The following is a 24,009-nucleotide window of genomic DNA, read 5'->3' as shown; positions in this document are numbered from 1 at the left end:
TACCACTTCGCGGCTGAGCCGTTGTTGCTCCTAGATGTTTCCACTCTAGCAGGGCAGAAATTTGACAAAACTGACTTGTTGGAAATGTGACATCCTATGACAGTGCCACATTAAAAGTCACTGAGCTCTTCAGTAAGGCCATTCTACTGCCAATGTTTGTCTATGGAGTTTGAATGGCTGTGTGCTCGAGTTTATACACCAGTCAGCAAAGCGTGTTGCTGAAATAGCCAACTCTATTAATTTAAAGGTGTATCCACATGCTTTTGTATATATAGAAAGTATATTTAGATCACTGGTGAGCTCACCCGTGATGTGATAAATTGTAAATAGTAATTGCTATCAGCTAATTCATATTACGCTTTTTATCACCCGAAAGTTAGCAAAATATGACCACTTATGTTAGATCACTCTTCCTCAGCGCTATGAATAATATAGTCTACATTTTCAAGTTTGGATGAGAATTTTGTTATGCTGTAGCTACTTTTGTGAATGTCTGAAAATTGCATCCAAAAATAAACTGGTCACGTTGAGGACATAACGTTGTAAAGACTGTGTAAAATGTTTCTGTGAAAAAACAGTGTAGCCAGCTTAAATGCTGACTGTTGCGTCAATCGTAACTGGACGTTTTTAAGTAAGAGTTCTAATCACACAGGTTTGAAGCGTACGCTACAGGGACCACTGTATAATGATCACACGAGTGTGTTTGTATGTGTCAAAGGGTTAAAGACAATACAGAATCTTACTATGATACCTGAAACTCAAAAGGTGACTTCAAGAGTGGCGAGGGGATCGATAAACCCATCAACTTCAGGACACTCATAACTTGAATGATACAATTCATTTTCCACATTTAAATGGAATAAATCATTTAGAATTCCTTACATTAAGCAAACCAGACGGCACAATTGTCTTGTTTTTTTTATTTACGGATAGCTAGGGGCACACTCCAACACTCAGACATTATTTACAAATTAAGCATTTGTGTTTAGTGAGTCCGCCAGATTAGAGGCAGTAGGGAGGACCAGGGATGTTCTCTTGAGTGTGTGAATTGAACCATTTTCCTGTCCTGCTAAGCATTCAAAATGTAACAAATACTTTTGGGTGTCAGGGAAAACGTATGGAGTAAAAAGTACATAATTGTCTTTAGGAATGTAGTGAAGTAAAAGTAAAAGTAGTCAAAAATATAAATAGTAAAGTAAAGTACAGATACTAAAAAAAAAACGACTTAAGTAGTACTTTCAAGTATTTTTACTTAAGTACTTTACACCACTGGAAATAAGTCCATGCTCATAAAAAAAACTAAATCGTCCACTCTAATCGTAAACGGTACCTACCTCCACTGGATTCAGCCAGAGTCAAAAGGAAAATAGATTGAAGTGCGTCACTCACAACTGCACTATTATCACAGACTTCTCTCTTGATTCATAGCCAAAGTATCGAGTAATGGCATCTGTATAAATTCAGACTGCCATGCAACTTCCTGGGAGCCGCGCTACAAGGTCGTGACCCACAGTTTGATTGACAGGGTTAGAGCCTTTAACATTGGAGCATTGGTTGTTAATGATGTGTTCGACCACATTTCTATAGACTTTAGATCAGCGTGTGAAGCTGCAATTCAAAGTCAAAACATGAGTAGATTCAAGTGTTTTTATAAAAGTCCTTCCCATCTGTGTCAGGTATGCCCTCAGACATGGTACATTTTCCTGTATTCCAAATAAACACACTTCAGTCAATAATGAACAACATTTACTTGGAACATACATTAGTAACATTCCTCAAATGCCAAACAAGAGTCAACCAGTTTCCTCCTAGAGTCAGACAACTGAGGTCAAGCACAAGCCAAGCAACAGGACGAATTAGACAAAAACAACTACCCACTGTGTGACCCAGGGGCGGAAATCCCAGGGGGGACGGGGGGGACACGACCCCCCCATCCTGTGAAAAACATGATTTGCCCCCCCCCAATATATCACTGAAACATAACTATGTAATTTAAATAATATGAATAATACGCAATGAAAGCAATTGTGCTGATTATAGACACTTAATAGCGCGTTTTTAAGTTTCAAAAGATTGCAACCCCCCCACCCTTTTCCTCACAATGGTTTGATCCACTGCCAGTTTCTTAGCTTGCTACGTAACTGACGTGAGGTTAATCCAGTCAATCGCGCACACACACTAGCTGAATATGCAGAGCTAGCGCGCAAATATTAACTATTAAGCTAGCTAGTACCTATTCCATTTATGTGGCGTCGTCAAAGATGGAATCAGCATGCAGATGATGTAAGTTAGTGCTTCAAAGTCCCTGTGATAAGGTTAGCGATAAACTGAAATCCAAACTGAACAGAACTACACTCTTCTACCATTGTCTAAAATATATTTAATGGTCTCGTTGCAAAAGCTAAATTGTCGCAAGTGAACTTTTATTTATTTATTTTATTTCACCTTTATTTAACCCGGGTAGCAAAGATTATAGCAAACACCACTGAAACTGAATTGGTGCTCACTAGCTTTGCAAATTCAGCTATTGTTGGAAGCCAGCCAATATGAAACAAACTATTAAAATTACAAAAGGTTGCAGCATATGTTGTGTAAATGGTGAACTCATACAGCTGTCAACTCTTGTCATTTTAATGCGTTTCACATTTGCTAGCTACCTTTTAGATCGAAGCCCAAATAGAATGATTGAAGATGATAGAAGCCCATCTCCTACTGTAAATAACCTACACACTGTGTGTGTGTGTGTAGCCAGCCAGCCAGCCAGGTAGAAAAATGGCAGAAAAATAAAAGACGGACATCAGTGTATTTTTCAATACACCAAAACGCATAGTAAGAACCCCAGTAGCCTAATATCTCAAAGACTAGTTGATAAAATGTTCATAAGAAAGAAATGAAATTCTAATGGAAATGTTTCACAATGATGTCATTAGGCAGAGCAGGCAACAGATGGCACACAGACAGCAGAGTTGGGGACAGATATGCAGGGACAGACTGGCAGAGACAGGGAGTCTCAGGTAAGTTTGTTGAGTCTTTGTTTGGCAACATTATGAAAGGTTCTCAATTTTTTTTACTTGTAAAATAGGAACATAATTGGAAAATGCCATGGATACCCCCACTCTCAACTTAAACTGGTGACTGAACTAAGATTTGTTAAAGGCAATGGTATTGCTGTTGTGATTAGTTGTGTAGTTTTGGGTACTGGTAGTTAGGAGTACGGCAAACACCTTATTTCTTTGGTTCCTCAATATACATTTACCATATTACAATGTAGGCTATGTGTTACAGCACTACTTTTGGTGTCCCCCTCAGGAATTGCTCTTGAGAAAATGTCATGAAATTGTCCCCTCCAAAGTTGATATCAGATTTTCGCCAATGGTGTGACCCCTTTCCTGGAAACCCAAAAGCAGACATACCACCTCTCCAGTCTGGCTGTCTAACTGTCTGAATGCCTCTGACTGGAAAAGGGAAGGGAAGTGAAGGAAAGAATGGGAGGATACCCTTAGATCTTTGGTTTCTGCAGTTGCCACCCTGTTGAAATATGTCTGGGAGGCAGTAGTTTGTATGATATGGTGCATTCAATTAAGAATTCTCCAACATCTGAGGTAGTAGGACTGGGAATGTGGGTATGTTATTTTATCAGAATTGCATCCATCAATGCCTCTCAGACATAAACATACAAAGATACACACCCAGTCTCAGACAGCGTGTGGGAAAATACTTTCTACAGTTAGTTATAGTACACACACACACACACTTTCAAGACATTGCATCAACAATTTGGGCTCCCGAGTGGCGCAGCGGTCCTAGGCACTGCATCTCAGTGCTAGAAGCGTCACTACAGACCCTGGTTCGATTCCAGGCTGAATCACAACCGGCCGTGATTGGGAGTCCCATAGGGTGGTGCACAATTGGCCTAGCGTTGTCCTGGATTGGCCAGGGTAGGCCATCATTGTAAATAAGAATTTGTTCTTAACTGACTTGCCTAGTTAAATATAAATAAAATAAATAAAAACACTTAGACAGGGAGGCTGGATACATTCTGCTGAAGATGAAGTGATCTAATCATTAGCCCTTAGGCACTCTGAACTGTGCTTGCAGACAGTGATAACCCCACATCTTTGGGATAAACTACCTGACTAGGTTCAGCTACTTACAGTTTCCACACTACAGTGCAACTCACTTGTGTCCGTTGCAGCAGATTTCATACTGAGGGTCGTATGTGTCCTCTCCACAGCAGTGTTTGCCTGGATCGTTGAGATGAATGTGTGAACCACACACCATGTCACGGGATGGCAGATACAAGTGGCCACCTGGGGAGCACTGGTACCCATCCTCCACCACACGGTGCAAGGTCTGGTTACAGCACAGCACCCCTCGGTCCTCTACACCATACGGAGTTGTACCGCAGCACTGGGAGAGAGACACACACTAGTCAGCAGGGTAACAACACACACACAACATGAGTAACAGACATGCAGACACACCGTAGCATGCACACACCCAAAATTCACACACAATCGCAAAAGTTCACATGCTATAAAAGAGAGTCTAACTTTCTTACCAGGGGACCTGTGCACACATCCTCTACCAACAGAGTGCCAAGCGATAGAGAGACCTCTAGTTATCCGTCGTCTGACACACTCTCACACAAAAGAGGAGCTGCTCTACTCTAACTGGTTGCAGGGTGGGGCTTACAGAACTAACTGTGCTGCCAAAACTGACATAGTATAGCCCAAGTAAAGCAAACACCACTTTAAATAGTCATTTTTACTTGCAAATCATAGGGCATATTTTGTCCTTGATAGACAGACAGCACTCTAGAACATTGGCAATGAGTATGGGACACCCACTTCCCAATGGGGCCCTGTCTAAACATTCTGAGTGGACTTAAATTGGTCTGTTGAAAACTTATATTGTCAGCCTTGTCTTACATTGCCACTTTTAGATATGTTGACCATTTTAGACAGATACTTTACATCCCAGTACTGTACAGCATTGTCTTTATGCTTTGACCAACTACTCAACAGGTAGATGGATGACTAAGCTGTTTTACTTGACTTTGACTGACATGAGGAGAACTGAACCTAATGTAGTGGAGGAGGCTCAGTGAAGTAAGCTTTAGCTCTAGGCCTTAGGTCTGTGGGCTAATGGACTCACCAGGTTCTTTCCAAGCACTCTATTGGACAGCTTCCCGGAACAGCAGATGTTGATGTCTGGATTGTAAACCTGAGAGCCAAAGCTAGCACCATGGTAGTGACCTGGGCAGACAGATGGGAAGGAGGGAGGACCGTGATGTTCAAGAAAGGAAAATCATGAACTAATTTGTAATTAACCAACACAATCAATTTCGCCTACATTGTTTCCATCAGCTGCCAGGAAGTTGCGAAACAATGTACTGTTGCTCAAGAGGGCTACATGAAAGAGGTTCTGGTTGTTATATGCAGGGGTGTAAAGTACTTAACCTTGTGTAGTCTTAACATTCGGTATACTCCCCTTGTCTTAAGGGTAAAAAATTACCCGCTTTCACTAAACCCCTAAAATAAGGCAGCTTAATTTAATTTTAAACCCCAAATCTAACACACCTGTCATAATTGTTTTCTTTACTAAAGTAGAGGTTTATTATTATTATTTATAAAGTTACTGCACAGGTGTAAACATTTATTTTTTTAGCAAGACATAGCACTTTTACAGCCTAAGAAAGTAGCAGAAATGTGCAGAAAGTAGTTTTGAATGCATTTTATTGAAGGGAAACAATAACAGCCTTGAACCTTTTTGGCAACATAGTGATATTTTCTTATATACTGTACAATGAGGAATTCAACTACAAAATACTAGTCTTCTCCCATTTTTTTAACCATTGCCCCCATCCACAAGGTGAATAAACAACAGCAATAAATAAGAATAAAATATGATAATAGATACAAAACAAAAACGTGAAGAACATAAATCATTCAACTCTAATTAGCACATGTAGGACAGTATGCAAGTGTGTGTGCATGGACTTTGCAGATGTATTTCTCACATGTGCAGCACATAGTATTTGTTTTACAGTTTCCTCCTCTTGCCTGCCCCAGCTGCAGCCTCAGGTGGATCAGGACAAGATTCAGCCCCCTGAACAGCTTTCACAAGCGCTGCAGAGGCTGCTGTGCGGGGGAGGTGCTCCCTTCTTTGAATGTGTGGGGTTACAAGTACCTTTCCCAGCTGCTCCAGGAACAACCTCCTCGTATTCCGCTTATCAGGCATCCAGGTAGGGTTGATCTTGTTCCATATCATGAAGGCATTGTATCAGGACACATCAATGATGTTATGGAAGATGACCAGGAGCCAGCGGGCTGTCATTGTCCTGCAGCTATAAGTTCCAATCACCTTGTCCAGGTTGTCCATGATTCCTTTGTTGTGGTTGTAGTCCAGGATGATGGTTGGCTTCCTGTCCTCACGAGCACTGATCTCAGCCGTTTTGTGCAGTGTGATAAGGAAGGCCACATTCTTGTTCCTCTTTGGAAGGTAAGAAACTAGAGTGGTGGTGAAGGCAAACTTTGATGAGAAGGCCTCTCTCCCCCTTGTTGCAAGGAGTGCAGGGGGGAGCTCAGGCTTGTTCTTTCTAACTGTGCCAACCATGGTGATCTTCCTCTTCAGGAGCTGCTGGCTGAGTTAAGAGGTGAAGAAATTGTCACGTGACATTGTGCCCCCTCAGTCCATCTGTCACATCAAGCAAAACCCGCATCCCCTGGTTCTTCTCCGGGTCTCCACTGGTCGGCTTCCCTGTGTAGACTTGCATCTTCCAAGCAAAGCTGGATTGTGCATCACAGGCCACCCATATCTTGATGCCATACTTTGCTGGCTTGCTGGGCATATACTGCTGGAAAGGACAGCGACCTTTTGACAAAAGAGATTACTATCAGTAATTAGTATCAGTGTCACAGAAAACAATCACATGAATCAATAATATTACAGCAATACATAATAAAATTAACTGTGAAAATCACTTACATTACAGATATGAAAATGAAAATGTACCTCTGAATGGAACCAGTTGCTCATCCACTGTTCCTTCAGGCCCAGGGTTGTAGAGGTATGGCAGACGCTCCACCCACTTCTCTCTTGTGGCCGCCAGTTTGTCTCTCACACGTCTTGCAGGTCTTGACTCATGGTTATCAAATCGTAGCATTCTTGAGAAAGTGTGAAAGACTTTCAGTGGCATCGTGGCACGGAAAATCGCCCTTCGACTATCTGCATTGCAGAGACTACATGTAGCCTCGCCTCGGGACCTATACACACCCGCTAAGATTAGCAGCCCTATGTAGGCACGCAGGTCAATCTCAACCATCCTTTTCCAGTTTCCATATTTACGGAAACCCTCAATTTGTCATCTCCAGGATCATTTTTTCAATGGCTGGTGTGATGAACATGTAGAATGTTGAGGCGATGTCCTGGGCATGGGCAACTGCATGTCTTGTGGGCCCTGGGTTCATCCTTATGACATTTTGTGCTGCCATCCTGCCCTGGTTGTCATATGGTGACATGGACCATGTTATTTTGCTGTTCTTTGACAAAATTGTCTCTCTTTCAGCTTGGGGGATTTCTTCTTCATCTGAAGATGATGAATTGTGCTCTGGGTTGTATTCTTCCCCATCTTCTTCTTCAGATACCTCCTCCTCTTCTAAATCACTGTTCTCTTGTTCCTCCTGGACATCTGAAAAAATCAGATGTACGACCTGTTGGGCACTGAAACGTGTACTCATGGCTTCAGCAAAGAGAGAACTGGGGACTGTCATCTGCAGCACCTTTATAGCCTCTAACTGCATAACCCATTAGTAAACAATGCTTTCAATAAATGTTTATTTTGTCTGAAATGTTGTTTATTTTGTCTGCAATTTTGTTCATTTTGTCTGAAATTGTTTTTATTTTGTCTGTGAACTTGAGTCGTGTGTTTCTTGTGCACATGCACAAGAAAGTTTTAGTTTTGTCTGAGTTCAATCAGTAGCACACATCATCTCAATTTCTCAGTGTGTGTGTGGGTGTGTGTCTTTGTGGTTTTTTTGGTGTGTAAATTATTTATAACTGCCGGGTCAAAAATGACCCTAACACAATATTTGAACCCTGGTGGTGTACAGATTTCATGGAAATATGAGCAAAGGCGATGTTTCACTTTTTCTAATGTTGGGGTCACTCTTGGAAAAGTCATAAAATGTTGAAAAACATTATTTAGGGGGTTTTCTCTGCTGTTAAACATAGTGGCGGGTCATTTTTTAACCTTAAGACAACACAAGGATTAACTTAAAATACTTTAAACTACTACTTAAGTCGTTTTTGGGGGTATCTGTACTGTACTTTACTATTCATATTTTGGACAACTTTTACTTCACTACATTACCAAAGATAATAATGTACTTTTTACTGCATACATTTTCCCTGACACCCAAAAGTACTCGTTACATTTTGATAGCTTAGCAGGACAGGAAAATGGTCCATTTCACACTCTTATCAAGAGAACATCTCTGGTCATCCCAACTGCCTCTAATCTGGCGGACTCACTAAACACACATGCTTCGTTTGTAAATTATGTCTGAGTGTTGAAGTGTGGCCCATGCTTTCCGTAAATACAAAACAAGAAAATGGCATCATCTGGTTTGCTTAATATAAGGAATTTGAAATGATTTGTACTTTTACTTTTGATAGTTTACAATATTTTAGCAATTACATTTAATTTTGATACTTAAGTATATTTAAAACCAAATTCTTTTAGACTTTTACTCAAGTAGTATTTTACTGGGTGACTTTCACTTTTACTTGAGTCATTTTCTATTAAGGTATCTTTACTTTTACTCAAGTATGGGTACTTTTCCCACCACTGGTTATATGTGACCTTAGTAGCCCAGTAATCTCCTCCTATTAACTCTGTACACGAATGGCGCTGACGTGTTGGTAGTACCCATCTCGGTAACGACCATTCTTTAATTTTTTTTAATTTACTTTCATTTATTCTGGGGAGTAATGAGTAATGAAGTGATCAACATGACTTTAGTCGAGGTCCAGCCGATCTTCTGATACAGGACGCAGAGATGAATATTAAAACTGTCACCTGTAATAAAGCAAAGGACGCTATGGTAGATGGCATCCAATGGTATAAGAGTAGCGGCTGCTGAATTTTGATAAATGGTGACACCAAAGTCAAGAACTGGCAGGAAAATTGACTAGGTCAGATCAGCTTTGCACAAAATAACTTTAACGAGACCCTCTCTCAGCCATATGGGGGGGTTAAAGACTCACACCTTTTTGTAAATCAAGGAGAGCACATTCAGGCATCTCCCTCTCCAAATTCACCCAAGCCTTTGTTTCAACAGACCGTTTCCCGCAAAAACTCGTACACGTTCTAAAGTGAATACTGGAACAATATTTCTAACATAGAATGTGGGGAATGGTCAGAGACGATCTGGAGAACACTGGTGACATTTCGGGTGTTAGTTTGTGATGTTATTAAAAATGTTATAAAGGAAATACTGTAACTTGAAAAGTATACACATTATATGTGTGAGGTCCAACCGATGCGTTGTGTATGAAATCTGAAAAATTATGAAAGTGTTTTTGTTAAGAGAGGGATGTGATTTTAGAAACATTTTTCTATAACAGCACATTTTTCTATAACTGTGCACAGTAAGTAGTCACCGCCCCCTTGAGTGAGGTCAGAGAGCATGTCAGCCTGCCGGAACTGCCCCTTTCCTGCAAACTGTATAAATTATTGGTTAAGAAATGAACATACTAGACCAGAGAGACGTTGAGCTGCAGCTCACGTTTAAACTGGATTAAAAATATTTAATCTCAACACGAGGTAGGGACGATAAAGTCACCTCCTGGACAATCACTGGTATGGCTGATTAGCTGTCTGAAGTAAAGTATCTAGAAAGCGAATTGAAGTGGAACCAGTCTACTACTCTTCTCAAACCCCTGTGGTATGCTACTCTCATCACCCCACTGGGAACCATCAACATGGCTGGCTAGCCTATCTTCAAAGAAGCATCTTTCAGAGCGAATTGAAGGAGAATAAACTTGTAGTTCTGTTCAGGACTACACGACAAGTCACCTGATACTGGACGACTGCAGAGGAGAACAACAGTAGAAGATGGGTCGGGACCCCTTTTGGACAATCAGAGCCTTACAAGCGTGCAGCAAAAAGGCCCGGTTAGGAGGGATACACGGCAAACCAAGGCATTTCCACATAAATATATTCATTATTTCTTACTCCAAGCAGACAGTGGTTTGTGTGCAAATTATAAGTGAGAGTAATCTGTTTTAGAGAAATGTAATCATCGAATATTGTAAGGGCTTTCATTGTCTGCTTATATGCTCCCTTTATTTATCCTACGGTTCTGACTTGGTGTACAGGGAGAACACTGTAAGAATGACCCATGTTCTGAATTCTGTCACTGTACATTTCAAAAGCGCTAAACAAATTGTTATATTGACTACGTCCGTCCTAGCTCGCTCATTAATGTCTTAATCGAAATTACGGATTGCCTCTTATCCGCTTGTCGTCCCCTTATGCCATAGTTTGTGGATCTCAATTGTCATTAGAAACCACATTTGTTTAAGCAAGTCAGCCATATCAGCTATGTTTTTTTAAAAGGCAGTAAATGAGGCTAAATCTTATCGCTGCCAGACAAGGCTCCGCTGATAGTCAGGTGTAGCAGTGGTAAGATGTTGAGGCTGCTGTGGGACAGTTTTATGTAGGCCGTTTGTGGGCACCGTTTGTCACCGTTATAGTGCAATTAATGTATTGTTTAGTGTTGTGTAGTGGCTCTGCTGGCATGCATCCCACTTGTTTTCTTTTCCCCCACCAAGATTTACATGCTAAGATTGGCACTGCTCTCAGACTCAGACTCGCAAAGATGCACCCCTAGTCCGAAAGATGTTTATTATAGTGGAAACACGCACACACACTCACAAACGCACACACACACTCACACAAACACATTGCAGATAAGTGGTAAACCTTGTGCTGTCTTATCTGGGGTGTGGCAGAGTGTTCCCTCACAGCAGGTCTGGTCATGTGAGTAACTTTGTCCCTGGAGAGATGTAGGGTTCACACAGCAACGTTCTGTTGTTGGGTTAAAGCAGGCACATTGACCACAAGGCTTCTCCCCAGGCACACTGCATGTGGAGAAACAGACACACACACAAACACACACACAGACACACGATTAGATGCATATGAAACTTGTACATAAAGACACACATAAACAAACCATAAACATATTTATATGTACACTTATACACATGCACAAGCTCAGTTACTCTTTTATTTATTTTTTACATAATCCATTAGCATGTTTTTAAATATTCCACCACTCTCAGACAAAGGTTTACAGTTAAAGGACCACTTGAGGTTATCACAATATCAATGTGCTTGTTGGCAGACCATTCCAATGTCTCGGGCCAAGGACAAAAGCCCAAACCCACAAGGAAAATAAAACAATTTGTAACACCTACAAAGAACCTTCAGAAAAGCTGACATGTAGAGGGTGTTAAAAATATATATATATTGCATAATTTAAAACAGATGCTATTCCCATTGTGGCTTTGAGCGAATGGACATCAAGTATATTATTTTAAAACCTGAATGTTAATGAAATGGTTGAATTGAACATTGAATAAAGAAAGTGAAACATGAGGTTTAGTATACTGTATGGTTGAAGGTCAAAGGCAATCTTACCATTTTGGAGAACTCTGATCAATGCCCATGTGCTGAAAAATAGAAAGAACAAAATACACACAAAGATGACTAACTATCATAATGTGAAGGTTCATTAAAACCATGTAAAACTAGTAGATCACTTTTTACTAACATTAAACATTGTCCTTTCAGATGAAATGAGATATTTCTTCATTTTCAGTTTTTCATAGATATTTGCTTCATGTACAAGAAAAGGCATTGTGGTAAGAAAAGGTTCACAAAAAAAGAAGTAGACCAAAGCGCAGCGTGGAAAGTGTTCATGATTCCTTTATTCACAAAACACATAAACAAAATACCAAAAGGCAAAAAACGAAAGCGCACAGTTCTGTCAGGCATGGACACTAAACAGAAAACAAGATCCCACAAAAACCCAAAAGGAAAATGACAACTTATATGATCCCCAATCAGAGACAACGATAGACAGCTGCCTCTGATTGGGAACCACACTCGGCCAAACACAAAGAAATAGAAAACATAGACTTTCCCACCCGAGTCACACCCTGACCAAAACAAACATAGAGAATAATAAGGATCTCTAAGGTCAGGGCGTGACAGGCATGGCATAGGCTCGGCATAACATTAAACAAAGCAGCCTCCCCACCTTCCCCAGCTGAGAGATGGGGCTGGAGAAATGTAATCACCCTCAAATTCATAGAAACAATCAATGGGTACATATTATTCATTTATATGTCCAAAAATGGATGTAGCAACTGCTTATTGCACCGTTAAGGACTTTCAACACCCTTCCACATTACATAACCCCCCCTCCCCCCATATACTCAATATTACACATCCCCACCTCTTACATCTACACGTTCCGCTAGCGGAACGTCTGCTCCAATATCCAATGATGGGCGGGGCGCGAAATTCAAACTCCTCTAAATCCGAAAACTTACACTTTTCAAACATATGACTATGTTACAGCTATTTAAAGACAAGACTCTCCTTTATCTAACCAAACTGTCCGATTTCAAAAAGGCTTTACAGCGAAAGCAAAACATTAGATTATGTCAGCAGAGTACCCAGCCAGGAATAATCACACAGCCATTTTTCAAGCTAGCATATCATGTCACATAAACCCAAACCATATCTAAATGCAGCACTAACCTTTGATGATCTTCATCAGATGACACACCTAGGACATTGTGTTATACAATACATGCATGTCTGTTCAATCAAGTTCATATTTATATCAAAAACCAGCTTTTTACATTAGCATGTGACGTTCAGAACTAGCATTCCCACCGAACACTTCCGGTGATTTTACTAAATTACTCACGATAAACGTTCACAAAAAGCATAACAATTATTTTAAGAATTATAGATACAGAACTCCTCTATGCACTCGATATGTCCGATTTTAAAATAGCTTTTCGGATGAAGCACATTTTGCAATAATGTAAGTACATAGCCCGGCGTTACAGGGCTAGCTATTTAGACACCCACCCAGTGTAGCCTTCACCAAAATCACATTTCCTATAAGAAAAATGTTCTTACCTTGCTTGTTCTTCATCAGAATACACTGCCAGGACTTCTACTTCAATAACAAATGTAGGTTTGGTCCCAAATAATCCATCGTTATATCCAAACAGCGACGTTTTGTTCGTGCGTTCTAGACACTATCCCAACGCTAAATCTCGGCCACGAGCATGACGCAAAATATGACAAAAAATTTCGAAATATTCCATTACCGTACTTCGAAGCATGTCAACCGCTGTTTAAAACCAATATTTATGCAATTTATCTCGTAGAGAAGCGATAATATTCCGACCGGGAATCTGCCTGTCTGTAAACTGAGGAAAAAACCGAAAGCCGGGGGCGGGGCGTGTCACGCGCCTAAGGCTTAGTCCATTGACTGACCACTCAGCTTTTGCTCTCGTGTGCTTCAGCCAGGGCTTTGAATGACATCATTCCTGTTTTTCCCGGGCTGTGAGACTCCATTGTTGACGTGAGAAGTGTCACGTAAGAGCAGAGATCCTTTGTAAACGATAGAGAGAATCAAGAAGGGCAAGAAATGTTCAGACAGGGTACTTCCTGAACAGAAGCATCTCAGGTTTTTGCCTGCCATAGGAGTTCTGTTATACTCACAGACACCATTCAAACAGTTTCAGAAACTTTGGAGTGTTTTCTCTCCAAAGCTAATAATTATATGCATATTCCAGTTTCTGGGCAGGACTAATAATCAGATTAAATCGGGTACGTTTTTTATCCAGCCGTGAAATTACTGCCCCCTAGATGTAAGAGGTTTTAATATCCAAAATACCTGAATATTGCACATGATGTTTTTGCACATCCCTACAATCTCCCTTTTATATTGCACCGTTGGTTACATTTCACTGTAGTTCACTATTGCACGTTCACTAATGAGTGAGTCCAAATGTAGGGTGAAGATGGCGCCGAATGACATGGCAGCTCTGCTTCTAGCTCCTAAGCAGCTTTGCAGTATTTCATTTTTTTTGTGTGTGTTATTTCTTACAGTATTAACCCAAAACGTTTTTTGTGTTATTACATACAGCCGAAAATAACTTTGGGATATCAGAGCGGCGGTAACTCACCAACATTACGACCAGAAATATGACTTTCCCGAATTGGATCCTTTGTTCGTACACCCCAGGGCAATTAACTTATCCCAGAGGCTAATCCAAGACGCCACAAGTGGAGAAGAGATATTCAGAGTGGACTTCTAGTCCGACTCAGGAGGCGTGCGACCAGCCACCGCTTTCGAGTATTTTACTCACTACTCTTTAGTCCCTGGGCAATAAAGTAGACAAGGTCAGGGCGAGGATCTCCTTCCAGAGAGACATCGGGGACTGTAACATACTCTGTTTCATGGAATCATGGCTCCCTCCAGATATACTGTCCCCGTCCATACAGCCAGCTGGGTTCTCAGTGCATTGTGCAGGAATAAAGACCTCTCCTCGAAGAAGAAAGCCGGTTATTTATGTTTCATGATTAACTAATCATGGTGTGCTTGTGATAACGTTCAGGAACTTAAGTCCTTTTGTTCTCCCAACCTAGAATATCTCCGAATCAAATGTCCACCATATTACCTCCCAAGAGCATTCTCTTCCATTATAGTCACAGCCATGTAAATTCCCCCTCGAGCCGATACCAAAAAGGCCCTCACTGAACTACACTGGACTTTGTGCAAAGTGGAAACCACATATCCTGAGGCCACATTTATTGTAGCTGGGGATTTTAACAGGCAAAACGTCAGTACAGAGACAAAGTGGAGTCGCAATTCAACGGCTCAGACGCGAGACGTATGTGGCAGGGTCTACAGACAATCACGGATTACAAAGGGAAAACCAGGCACGTCGCGGACACCGACGTCTTCCTTCTGAACAAGCTAAACGCCTTCTTTGCCCACTTTGAGGATAACACAGTGCCACCGACGTGGTCCGCTTCCAAGGACTGTGGGCTCTCGTTCTTCGTGGCCGACGTGAGTAAGACATTTAAGCGTGTTAACTCTCGCAAGGCTGCCGGCCCAGACGGTATCCCTAGCCACGTCCTCAGAGCATGAGCAGACCAGCTGGCTGGAGTGTTTACGGACATATTCAATCTCTCCCGATCCCAGTCTGCTGTCCCCACTTGCGTCAAGGTTTTTTCATCATTGCTCCTGTACCCAAGAAAGCAAAGGTAACTGAACTAAATGACTATTGCCCCGTAGCACTTACTTCTGTTATCATGAAGTGCTTTGAGAGGCTAGTTAAGGATCATATCACCTCCACCTTACCTGACACCCTAGACCCACCTCAACTTGCATACCGCCCAAACATATGCACAGATGATGCAATCTCTATTGCACTCCACACTGCCCTTCCACACCTGGACAAAAGGAACACCTACTGTATGTGAGAATGCTATTCATTGACTACAGCTCAGCGTTCAACACCATAGTGCCCTCAAAGCTCAAAACTAAGCTAAGGACCCTGGAACTAAATATCTCCCTCTGCAACTGGATCCTGGACTTCCTGATGGGCCGCCCCCAGGTGGTAAGGGTAGGTAACAACACATCCACCACGCTGATCATCAACACGGGGGCCCTTCAGGGGTGTGTGCTCAGCTCCCTCCTGTACTTCCTGTTCACTCATGACTGCACGGCCAGGCACGACCTGACCATGTGGTGCAAGGACAACAACCTCTCCCTCAATGTGATCAAGACAAAGGAGATATTGTGGACTACAGGAGAAGGAGCACCGAGCATGTCCCCATTCTCATCGACAGGGCTGTAGTGGAGCAGGTTGAGAGCTTCAAGTTCCTTGGCTTCCACATCACCAACAAACTAACATGGTCCAAGCACACTAAGACAGTTGTGACAGTCTCCCCCTCGGGTCCTCAGATCCTCAAAAGGTTTTACAGCTGCACCATTGAGAGCGTCCTGACTGGTTGCATCACTGCCTGGTATGGCAACTGCTCGGCCTCTGACCGCAAGACACTGTAGAGGGTAGTGCGTTGGGCCCAGTACATCACCGGGGCCAAGCTTCCTGCCATCCAGGACCTCTATACCAGGCGGTGTCCGAGGAAGGCCCGAAAAATTGTCAAAGACTCCAGCCACCCTAGTCATATGGCTTGGGGGTAGAAGCTATTTAGCAGGCTCTTGGACCTAGACTTGGCGCACCGGTACCGCTTGCCGTGCGGTAGCAGAGAGAACAGTCGGTACCGGTGCGCCAAGTCTAGGTCCAAGAGCCTGCTAAATAGCTTCTACCCCCAAGCCATAAGACTCCTGAACAGCTAATCAAATGGCTACCCAGACTATTTGCAGAATAGTCTAGGTAGCCAGCGGAATGCTGCTGCTACTCTCTGTTATAGTCTATGCATAGTCACTTTAATAACTTTACCTACATGGAAACATTTTACCTCAATCACCTCGACACCGGTGCCCCCGCACATTGACTCTGTACTGGTACCCTCTGTATATAGCCCCACTATTGTTATTTACTGCTGCTTTTTAATTATTTGTTATTCTTATCTCTTACTTTTTTTAAAAGGTTTTTTCTTAAAACTGCATTGTTGGTTAAGGGCTTTTAAATAAGCATTTCACTGTAAGGTCTACACCTGTTGTATTCGGTGCATGTGACAAATAACATTTGATTTGATTTGACTGTGTTGCCACACAGACCTCTAACTCAATCATCACGTTTGCAGATGACACAACAGTAGTAGGCCTGATTACCAGCAATGACGAGACAGGCCACAGGGAGGAGGTGAGGGCCCTGGGAGAGTGGTGCCAGGAAAATAACCTCTCCCTCAACGTCAACAAAATGAAGGAGCTGATCGTGGACTTCATGGAGAGTATGCCCCTATTCACATCAAAGGGACCGCAGTGACGAAGGTGAAAAGCTTCAAGTTCCTCAGTGCACACATCATTTACAATCTAAAATGGTCCACCCACACAGACAGTGTGGTGAAGATGGCTCGACAGCGCCTCTTCAACCTCAGGAGTCCAAAAAGATCACTTATACAACTAATATAAGGACAGGACATGAGGCGGGAGTAGAAATGAACGTGGGCATTGTTTAATGCGTTTCACATGAAGAACATTCCAAGCATTTTAACGTTGGTAAGCAAGGGGGAGGGGGGTTATAGGTGCCCTAAAGGGACAAAACTAGAATATCAATACACAAGAGATCATCAAGGCCATCCCCTACCCGAGCCATGGCCTGTTCACCCCGCTATCATCCAGAAGGCGAGCTCAGTACAGGTGCATCAAAGCTGGGACCGAGAGACTGAAAAACAGCTTCTATCTCAGGGCCATCAGACTGTTAAATAGCCATCACTTGCCAGCTACCACCCGGTTACTCAACCCAGCACCTTAGAGGCTGCTGTCCTATATACATAGACATGGAATCACTGGTCACTTTAAATGGAACACTAGTCACTTTAATAATGTTTACATACTGCTTTACTAATTTCATAGGTGTATACTGTATTCTACTGTATTTTATTCAATGTCACTCAGACATTGCTTAATTCCATTCTTTTACTTTTAGATTTGTGTGTATTGTTGTGAATTCTTTGACTCCACTGTTGGAGCTAGGAACACAAGCATTTTACTACACCTGCAATAACATCTGCTAAATATGTGTATGTGATCAATATATATTTTTTGGATTTGATGCCTCTAATGTTCTTATTTGTTCAGAAGGTTCAGTGCGTAAGGCACAAATACGTTTTTGTACCTGACCAGTTTGCGCTGGGGGAATAGCATGTAGCACTTCCTGGATGGCAGGAGCACAGCAGCTTGCATTGAGAGGCTTAGGGTTTAGTTGATATGATGGTTCAGTGATGTGGCAGCAGCAGTGACTTCGCTGGTCAAACTGGTGGTCTCCACAGCACCGGTGGTGACCAGACATTTTGGTCAGGACCTTTCTTTTAACGACATCTCCACAGCAAAGCTGGTTGTCTTCATTGTAAAGCTCTGTGGAACAGGTAATAACGATTGATCAAGTGCTTTCAAGCGCTCAGGTCAAGTGTTACAAGGTTGACATTGTGAAAGTTAGTAAGTGAACATAAGAGCCATGAGGTGCAGGTGGGAAATTAGGTTGTCACAAAGACTTAGCATGAGAGAATTGGGAAACATCTCACAAACAGCTTTCGGAGTAGACAGACCTCTATGGTAAAAACAGTAAAACAACACCAACTCTTTTTATGCTTTTGGGAAGAATTTAAAACAAACACAACTACATAATCGATGATGACAGCAAAGACGTCAATAGGTGTGAATAGACCTGATCTCGCTTACCTTTTCCACAACACTTGGAATGGGGTTGGGTCCTGATTAGGATCTGAGAGTCACAGCACAGCTGGTTGAGTGGGTCATAGGCCCTAGAACCACAGCAATCTGACACCAGCTGGCTCACATTCAGAGTCAGCTGACCTGCAAGAAATAGTTGACTCACAGATAAACACATATCAAGCATATCAAAACAAAACTTGGAAGGTGCTGAGAAAATAATGTTTTCACAGTTATCAGGTTAGAGTGAATAGATGCAGTGGGATACTGCTAGGAGACATGACTCTGTCTATCTCACCACCACAACAGGAAGCCTGGGGGAGGTTGAAGGGCCTGTTTCCACAGCAGGACTGCTCAGCCCCCACACGCAATATGCTTTCACAGCAGGTGTGCTCTGAAATGACAAATGTCAGCCCGTTGCAGAAGCGATCTCTGGGATACCTGCAAGGCAGAGGCTCATCTTCATATCTATAAGGCATTATGTGCAGCACATACACTCTTAGAAAAAAACGGTGCTATTTAGAAACTTAAGCGGTTCTTTGGCTGTGCCAATATAAGAGAACCATTTGAAGGACCATTTTTGGTTCCAGGTAGAAACTTTGGATTCAATGTAGAACCCTTTCCACAGAGGGTTCTACATCGAACCCAAAGGGGTTATACCAGGAACCAGAAGGAGTTCTACCTGGAACCAAAAAGGGTTCTTCAAATGTTTATACTATGGGGGCAGCCAAAGAACCCCTTTGGAACCGTTTTTTCTAAGAGTAACTAGACATAGAGTTGAAATGCAATCCTCATATATACAGAGTCAGATCATGATGACACATCTTAATTAAAGAAAGGTAGTAGGATGAAGTTGCCCCTAAACCAAAGCACTGCCGCAACACGTTATATTGTACAGGGACGGCTGCAGCAGGAGCTAACTCCTTTGTAGGCGGCTCACGGAGAAAGTCGGGAAGGCTGTTATTTTTGGATAATAGGCCGTGTTAATATTTTTTCACATCTTGATAACTCTTCTTTACAAAATAAATCTGAGCCTATATAGATTTACTATATCTAGACCTAGGCAATATCTAGTTTTTTTACAATGTTGACAGAATAAATAAAAGAGGGTTGGGCGGATTACTTGAAAAATCTTGAATTGAAATTGACTCAAAAATACAAAAGACATATACAGTACCAGTCAAAAGTTTGAACACCTAACAGTAAAAAATAAAGAAAAACCCTTGATTGAGTAAGCGTGTCCAAACTTTTGACTGGTACTGTACTTAATAAAAATGTGTGCAAGTACTTTCAATGGTTTGTTAATTTCAACTAATTTAAATACTTTTTTAAGTGATATAATTTACTCAATTGTAATCATATTTCGCTCTACTTAATAATTGTAAACTCTTGCTGTTGTGCCATGAGGTGTAATGGATCATGATGAACGGATGTCAAAACCGTCAGGCAAATTGACATTCAATGATGAGACCACCCATTCACACCATCACTACCCTTACAGATGTCGGCAAATACAGCACACTGAAATACTTGTAGTTCCTCTCGAGTTACTGCTGGTGAATTGAGCACTGTGCTCAACAAAATGGCTTAAATGGAAAATGATTAAATACATTAAAAAAATGTAAACATTCATGTTTGTGTAACACTAATATTTGGGGTTTACTAATATTTGTTTTTCATCAAGTCATGTTTGAATCACATTATCAGTAAATCCAACACATTTTTATGGCTATTATTACTTCCCTGGACTTATTTTGTTTGTGTAATTCAAACAACTTGTTATATAACACTACATTTTTTACAGTTTACATGACAAACAAAGAAATCGAAAGACAAGTTATTTCAACCTTTTAATAATTCATTTTATTTAAATTTGATAAGTAGAAATATAATAAAATTAGGCCTACAATAATATTTTTTCCTTGAAAAATAGACTCAAACCGCATAGGTCTATATGTTGAATAGCAAGGCACTGTGCAGATTCATTCATTTTAGGATATTTTCTGCACAGCAGTTTATCGGCCCGAACATACTGAATATCTATCCATAGATTGGAGAAGTATTATTAGTGATCGCCACCAATATGGAAAGTCTGTATCATTTGGCTGAATTTTTTCGATATGAAAATTAGAAACAGAATTGTGATGACCTGCACAGGTAGGAACGTGTCCAGACTGTGTGCTGATTGAACAGTTTAGCTGTGAATGTTCTGTAAGCTTAATTCTATTCAATCATCTGAAAACAATAAGGAGCCCATCGAAACGTGATGGGACAATATTCTGATGGTGCGCTAAACGGCTGCTGGATGTTTTCTTTTGTTTCTGTGCGTCGAATTGGACACCTTGTCCAAACCAACGGTATTTTTCTCTACATTATTCAGGACATTTAGAATGGCAACAAATGAGTCACCAAGTGGTCTTAAAATAAAATGATCTGGTGTCAATCAGTTTATGAAATGTCATGACAAATAAATATTAAATTACAGTCCTAGATCTATTGTTGTTAGACGCAATGTGTCTCTCCTTACTGATGTCAGTGAATGCTCCCGAGTGACGCAGCGGTCTAAGGCACTGCATCTCAGTGCTAGAGGCATCACTACAGACCCTGGTTTGATCCTGGGCTGTATCACAACCGGACGTGATCGGGAGTCCCATAGGGCGGCGTACAATTAGTGCAGCGTTGTCCTGGTTAGGGGAGGTTTTGGCCGGGGTAGGCCGTCATTGTAAATACAAATTTGTTCTTAACTTACTTGCCTAGTTAAACAAAAGTAAACAAATAAAAAATAAATGAATGTTGGGCGATCGAATTGTGCATGTGACTTGATTGAATTTGAATTATGTGAATAGCCTAATGATAAGGATAATGATGATCAGTGGTGGGAAAAGTATCCAACTGTCAAACTTAAAAGTAAAGATACCTTAATAGAAAATGACTCAAGTAAAAGCGAAAGTCACCCAGTAAAATACTACTTGAGTAAAAGTCTAAAAGTATTTGGTTTTAAATATACTTAAGTATAAAAAGTAAATGTATTTGCTAAAATATACTTTAGTATCAAAAGTAAAAGTAGAAATAATTTCACATTCCTTATATTTTTTTTAATTGAACCTTTATTTAACTAGGCAAGTCAATTAAGAATATTTTTTTTTTTACAATGAAGGCCTACCAGGGAACAGTGGGTTAACTGCCTTGTTCAGGGGCAGAACGACAGATGTTACCTTGGGGATTCAAACCAGCAACCTTTCGATTACTGTCCCAACGCTCTAACCACTAGGCTACCCCAAATATTAAACAACCCAGACTGCACAATTATTTATTAAAACATTATTTACAGATTCCCAGGGACACACTCCAACACTGACATAATTTACAAACAAAGCATTTATGTTTAGTGAGCTGCCAGATCAAGGGATGACCAGGGATGTTCTCTTGATAAGAGTATGAATTGGACCATTTTCCCTTCCTGCTAAGCATTCAAATGTATTGAGTACTTTTGGGTGTCACGAAGTAAAAAGTACATTATTTTCTTTAGGAATGTAGTGGAGTAAAAGTAAAAGTTGTCAAAAATATAAATGGTAAAATACAGATACCTCAAAAACCTACTTAAGTAGTACTTTAAAGTATTTTTACCTATGTACTTTACACCACTGATGATGGTGGTGGTGGTGAGAACCCAGAAACAGATTGACTGTTGTCACCTTAATCATAGGCTATTGGAAAATTGTGTCTCTAAAAACAGAATGTTTAGATTTCTATAGTCACGTGACAAGAGTATTTTTTATTGAGACCTCCAAACGTCGACCTTTTACCATAGGGAAGAGTATTAGGGCCAAGAAAATATAAAAACAATTATAATAAAGGTGGTGGTACTTGGATTATTCTTTTTTGCACTGGTAGTACTATTTCGAGAGAAAAGTGGCAATATTTTGAGAATAAAGTTACAATATTTCAAGAATAAAGTCGCAGTAAACTCAAAACTACATTTCGAGATGTAAGCATTTTGAGAATGAAAAGTGGCAGAGCTAGAGCGGTGTTTGTCAGACCATGAGTCATCCCTAAATTCTGTCTAGATCATTGCGTTTGCAATTGCAACGTTAGATTTATTGCGTTTGCAATTGCAACAAATAATCTGCTAAGACCCCAACCAAGGAGCATTAAAAGTCGTGCTATAAATTCTCAGACAACCCAAAGATTCCTTGATGCCCTTCCAGACTCCCTCTGCCTACCCAAGGACGTCAGAGGACAAAAATCAGTTAACCACCTAACTGAGGAACTCAATTTAACCTTGCGCAATACCCTAGATGCAGTTGCACCCCTAAAAACTAAAAACATCTGTCATAAAAAACTAGCTCCCTGGTATACAGAAAATACACGAGCTCTGAAGCAAGCTTCCAGAAAATTGGAACGGAAATGGCGCCACACCAAACTGGAAGTCTTCCGACTAGCTTGGAAAGACAGTACCATGCAGTATCGAAGAGCCCTCACTGCTGCTCGATCATCCTATTTTTCCAACTTAATTGAGGAAAATAAGAACAATCCGAAATTTATTTTTGATACTGTCGCAAAGCTAACTAAAAAGCAGCATTCGCAAATGGAGGATGGCTTTCACTTCAGCAGTAATAAATTTATGAACTTCTTTGAGGAAAAGATCATGATCATTAGAAAGCAAATTACGGACTCCTCTTTAAATCTGCGTATTCCTCCAAAGCTCCATTGTCCTGAGTCTGCACAACTCTGCCAGGACCTAGGATCAAGGGAGATACTAAAGTGTTTTAGTACTATATCTCTTGACACAATGATGAAAATAATCATGGCCTCTAAACCCTCAAGCTGCATACTGGACACTATTCCAACTAAACTACTGAAAGAGCTGCTTCCTGTGCTTGGCCCTCCTATGTTGAACATAATAAACGGCTCTCTATCCACCGGATGTGTACCAAGCTCACTAAAAGTGCCAGTAATAAAGCCTCTCTTGAGAAAGCCGAATCTTGACCGACCCAGAAAATATAAAAAACTATCGGCCTACATCGAATTTTCCATTCCTCTCAAAAATTTTAGAAAAAGCTGTTGCGCAGCAACTCACTGCCTTCCTGAAGACAAACAATGTATACGAAACGCTTCAGTCTGGTTTTAGACCCCATCATAGTACTGAGACTGCACTTGTGAAGGTGGTAAATGACCTTTTAATGACGTCAGACCGAGGCTCTGCATCTGTCCTCGTGCTCCTAGATCTTAGTGCTGCTTTTGATACCATCGACCACCACATTCTTTTGGAGAGATTGGAAACCCAAATTGGTCTACATGGACAAGTTCTGGCCTGGTTTAGATCTTATCTGTCGGAAAGATATCAGTTTGTCTCTGTGAATGGTTTGTCCTCTGACAAATCAATTGTAAATTTTGGTGTTCCTCAAGGTTCCGTTTTAGGACCACTATTATTTTCACTATATATTTTACCTCTTGGGGATGTCATTCGAAAACATAATGTTAAATTTCACTGCTATGCAGACGACACACAGCTGTACATTTCAATGAAACATGGTGAAGC

At 41.1% G+C, this 24,009-nt stretch overlaps 1 protein-coding gene across 1 annotated transcript in view; it reads right to left on the bottom strand.

Moving 5' to 3' along the window:
- Window positions 1-24,009, bottom strand: part of LOC115162786 (uncharacterized) — a 49,421-nt gene that overhangs the window by 6,282 nt on the left and 19,130 nt on the right. The window contains exons 4-10 of the mRNA XM_029714212.1: window positions 18,766-18,908; window positions 18,477-18,611; window positions 17,914-18,152; window positions 11,711-11,742; window positions 10,991-11,148; window positions 5,158-5,258; window positions 4,181-4,410 (exon numbers count right to left, since the gene is read on the bottom strand). Coding sequence (XP_029570072.1) covers window positions 4,181-4,410; window positions 5,158-5,258; window positions 10,991-11,148; window positions 11,711-11,742; window positions 17,914-18,152; window positions 18,477-18,611; window positions 18,766-18,908 — 1,038 coding nt within the window. The remainder of the gene's footprint in view (window positions 1-4,180; window positions 4,411-5,157; window positions 5,259-10,990; window positions 11,149-11,710; window positions 11,743-17,913; window positions 18,153-18,476; window positions 18,612-18,765; window positions 18,909-24,009) is intronic.

Source organism: Salmo trutta, chromosome 26 (genome assembly GCF_901001165.1).
Source record: "Salmo trutta chromosome 26, fSalTru1.1, whole genome shotgun sequence".
Lineage (NCBI taxonomy): Eukaryota > Metazoa > Chordata > Actinopteri > Salmoniformes > Salmonidae > Salmo > Salmo trutta.
The sequence above is the reverse complement of the archived record's forward strand: the minus strand, read 5'-3'. Positions and strand labels throughout refer to the sequence as shown.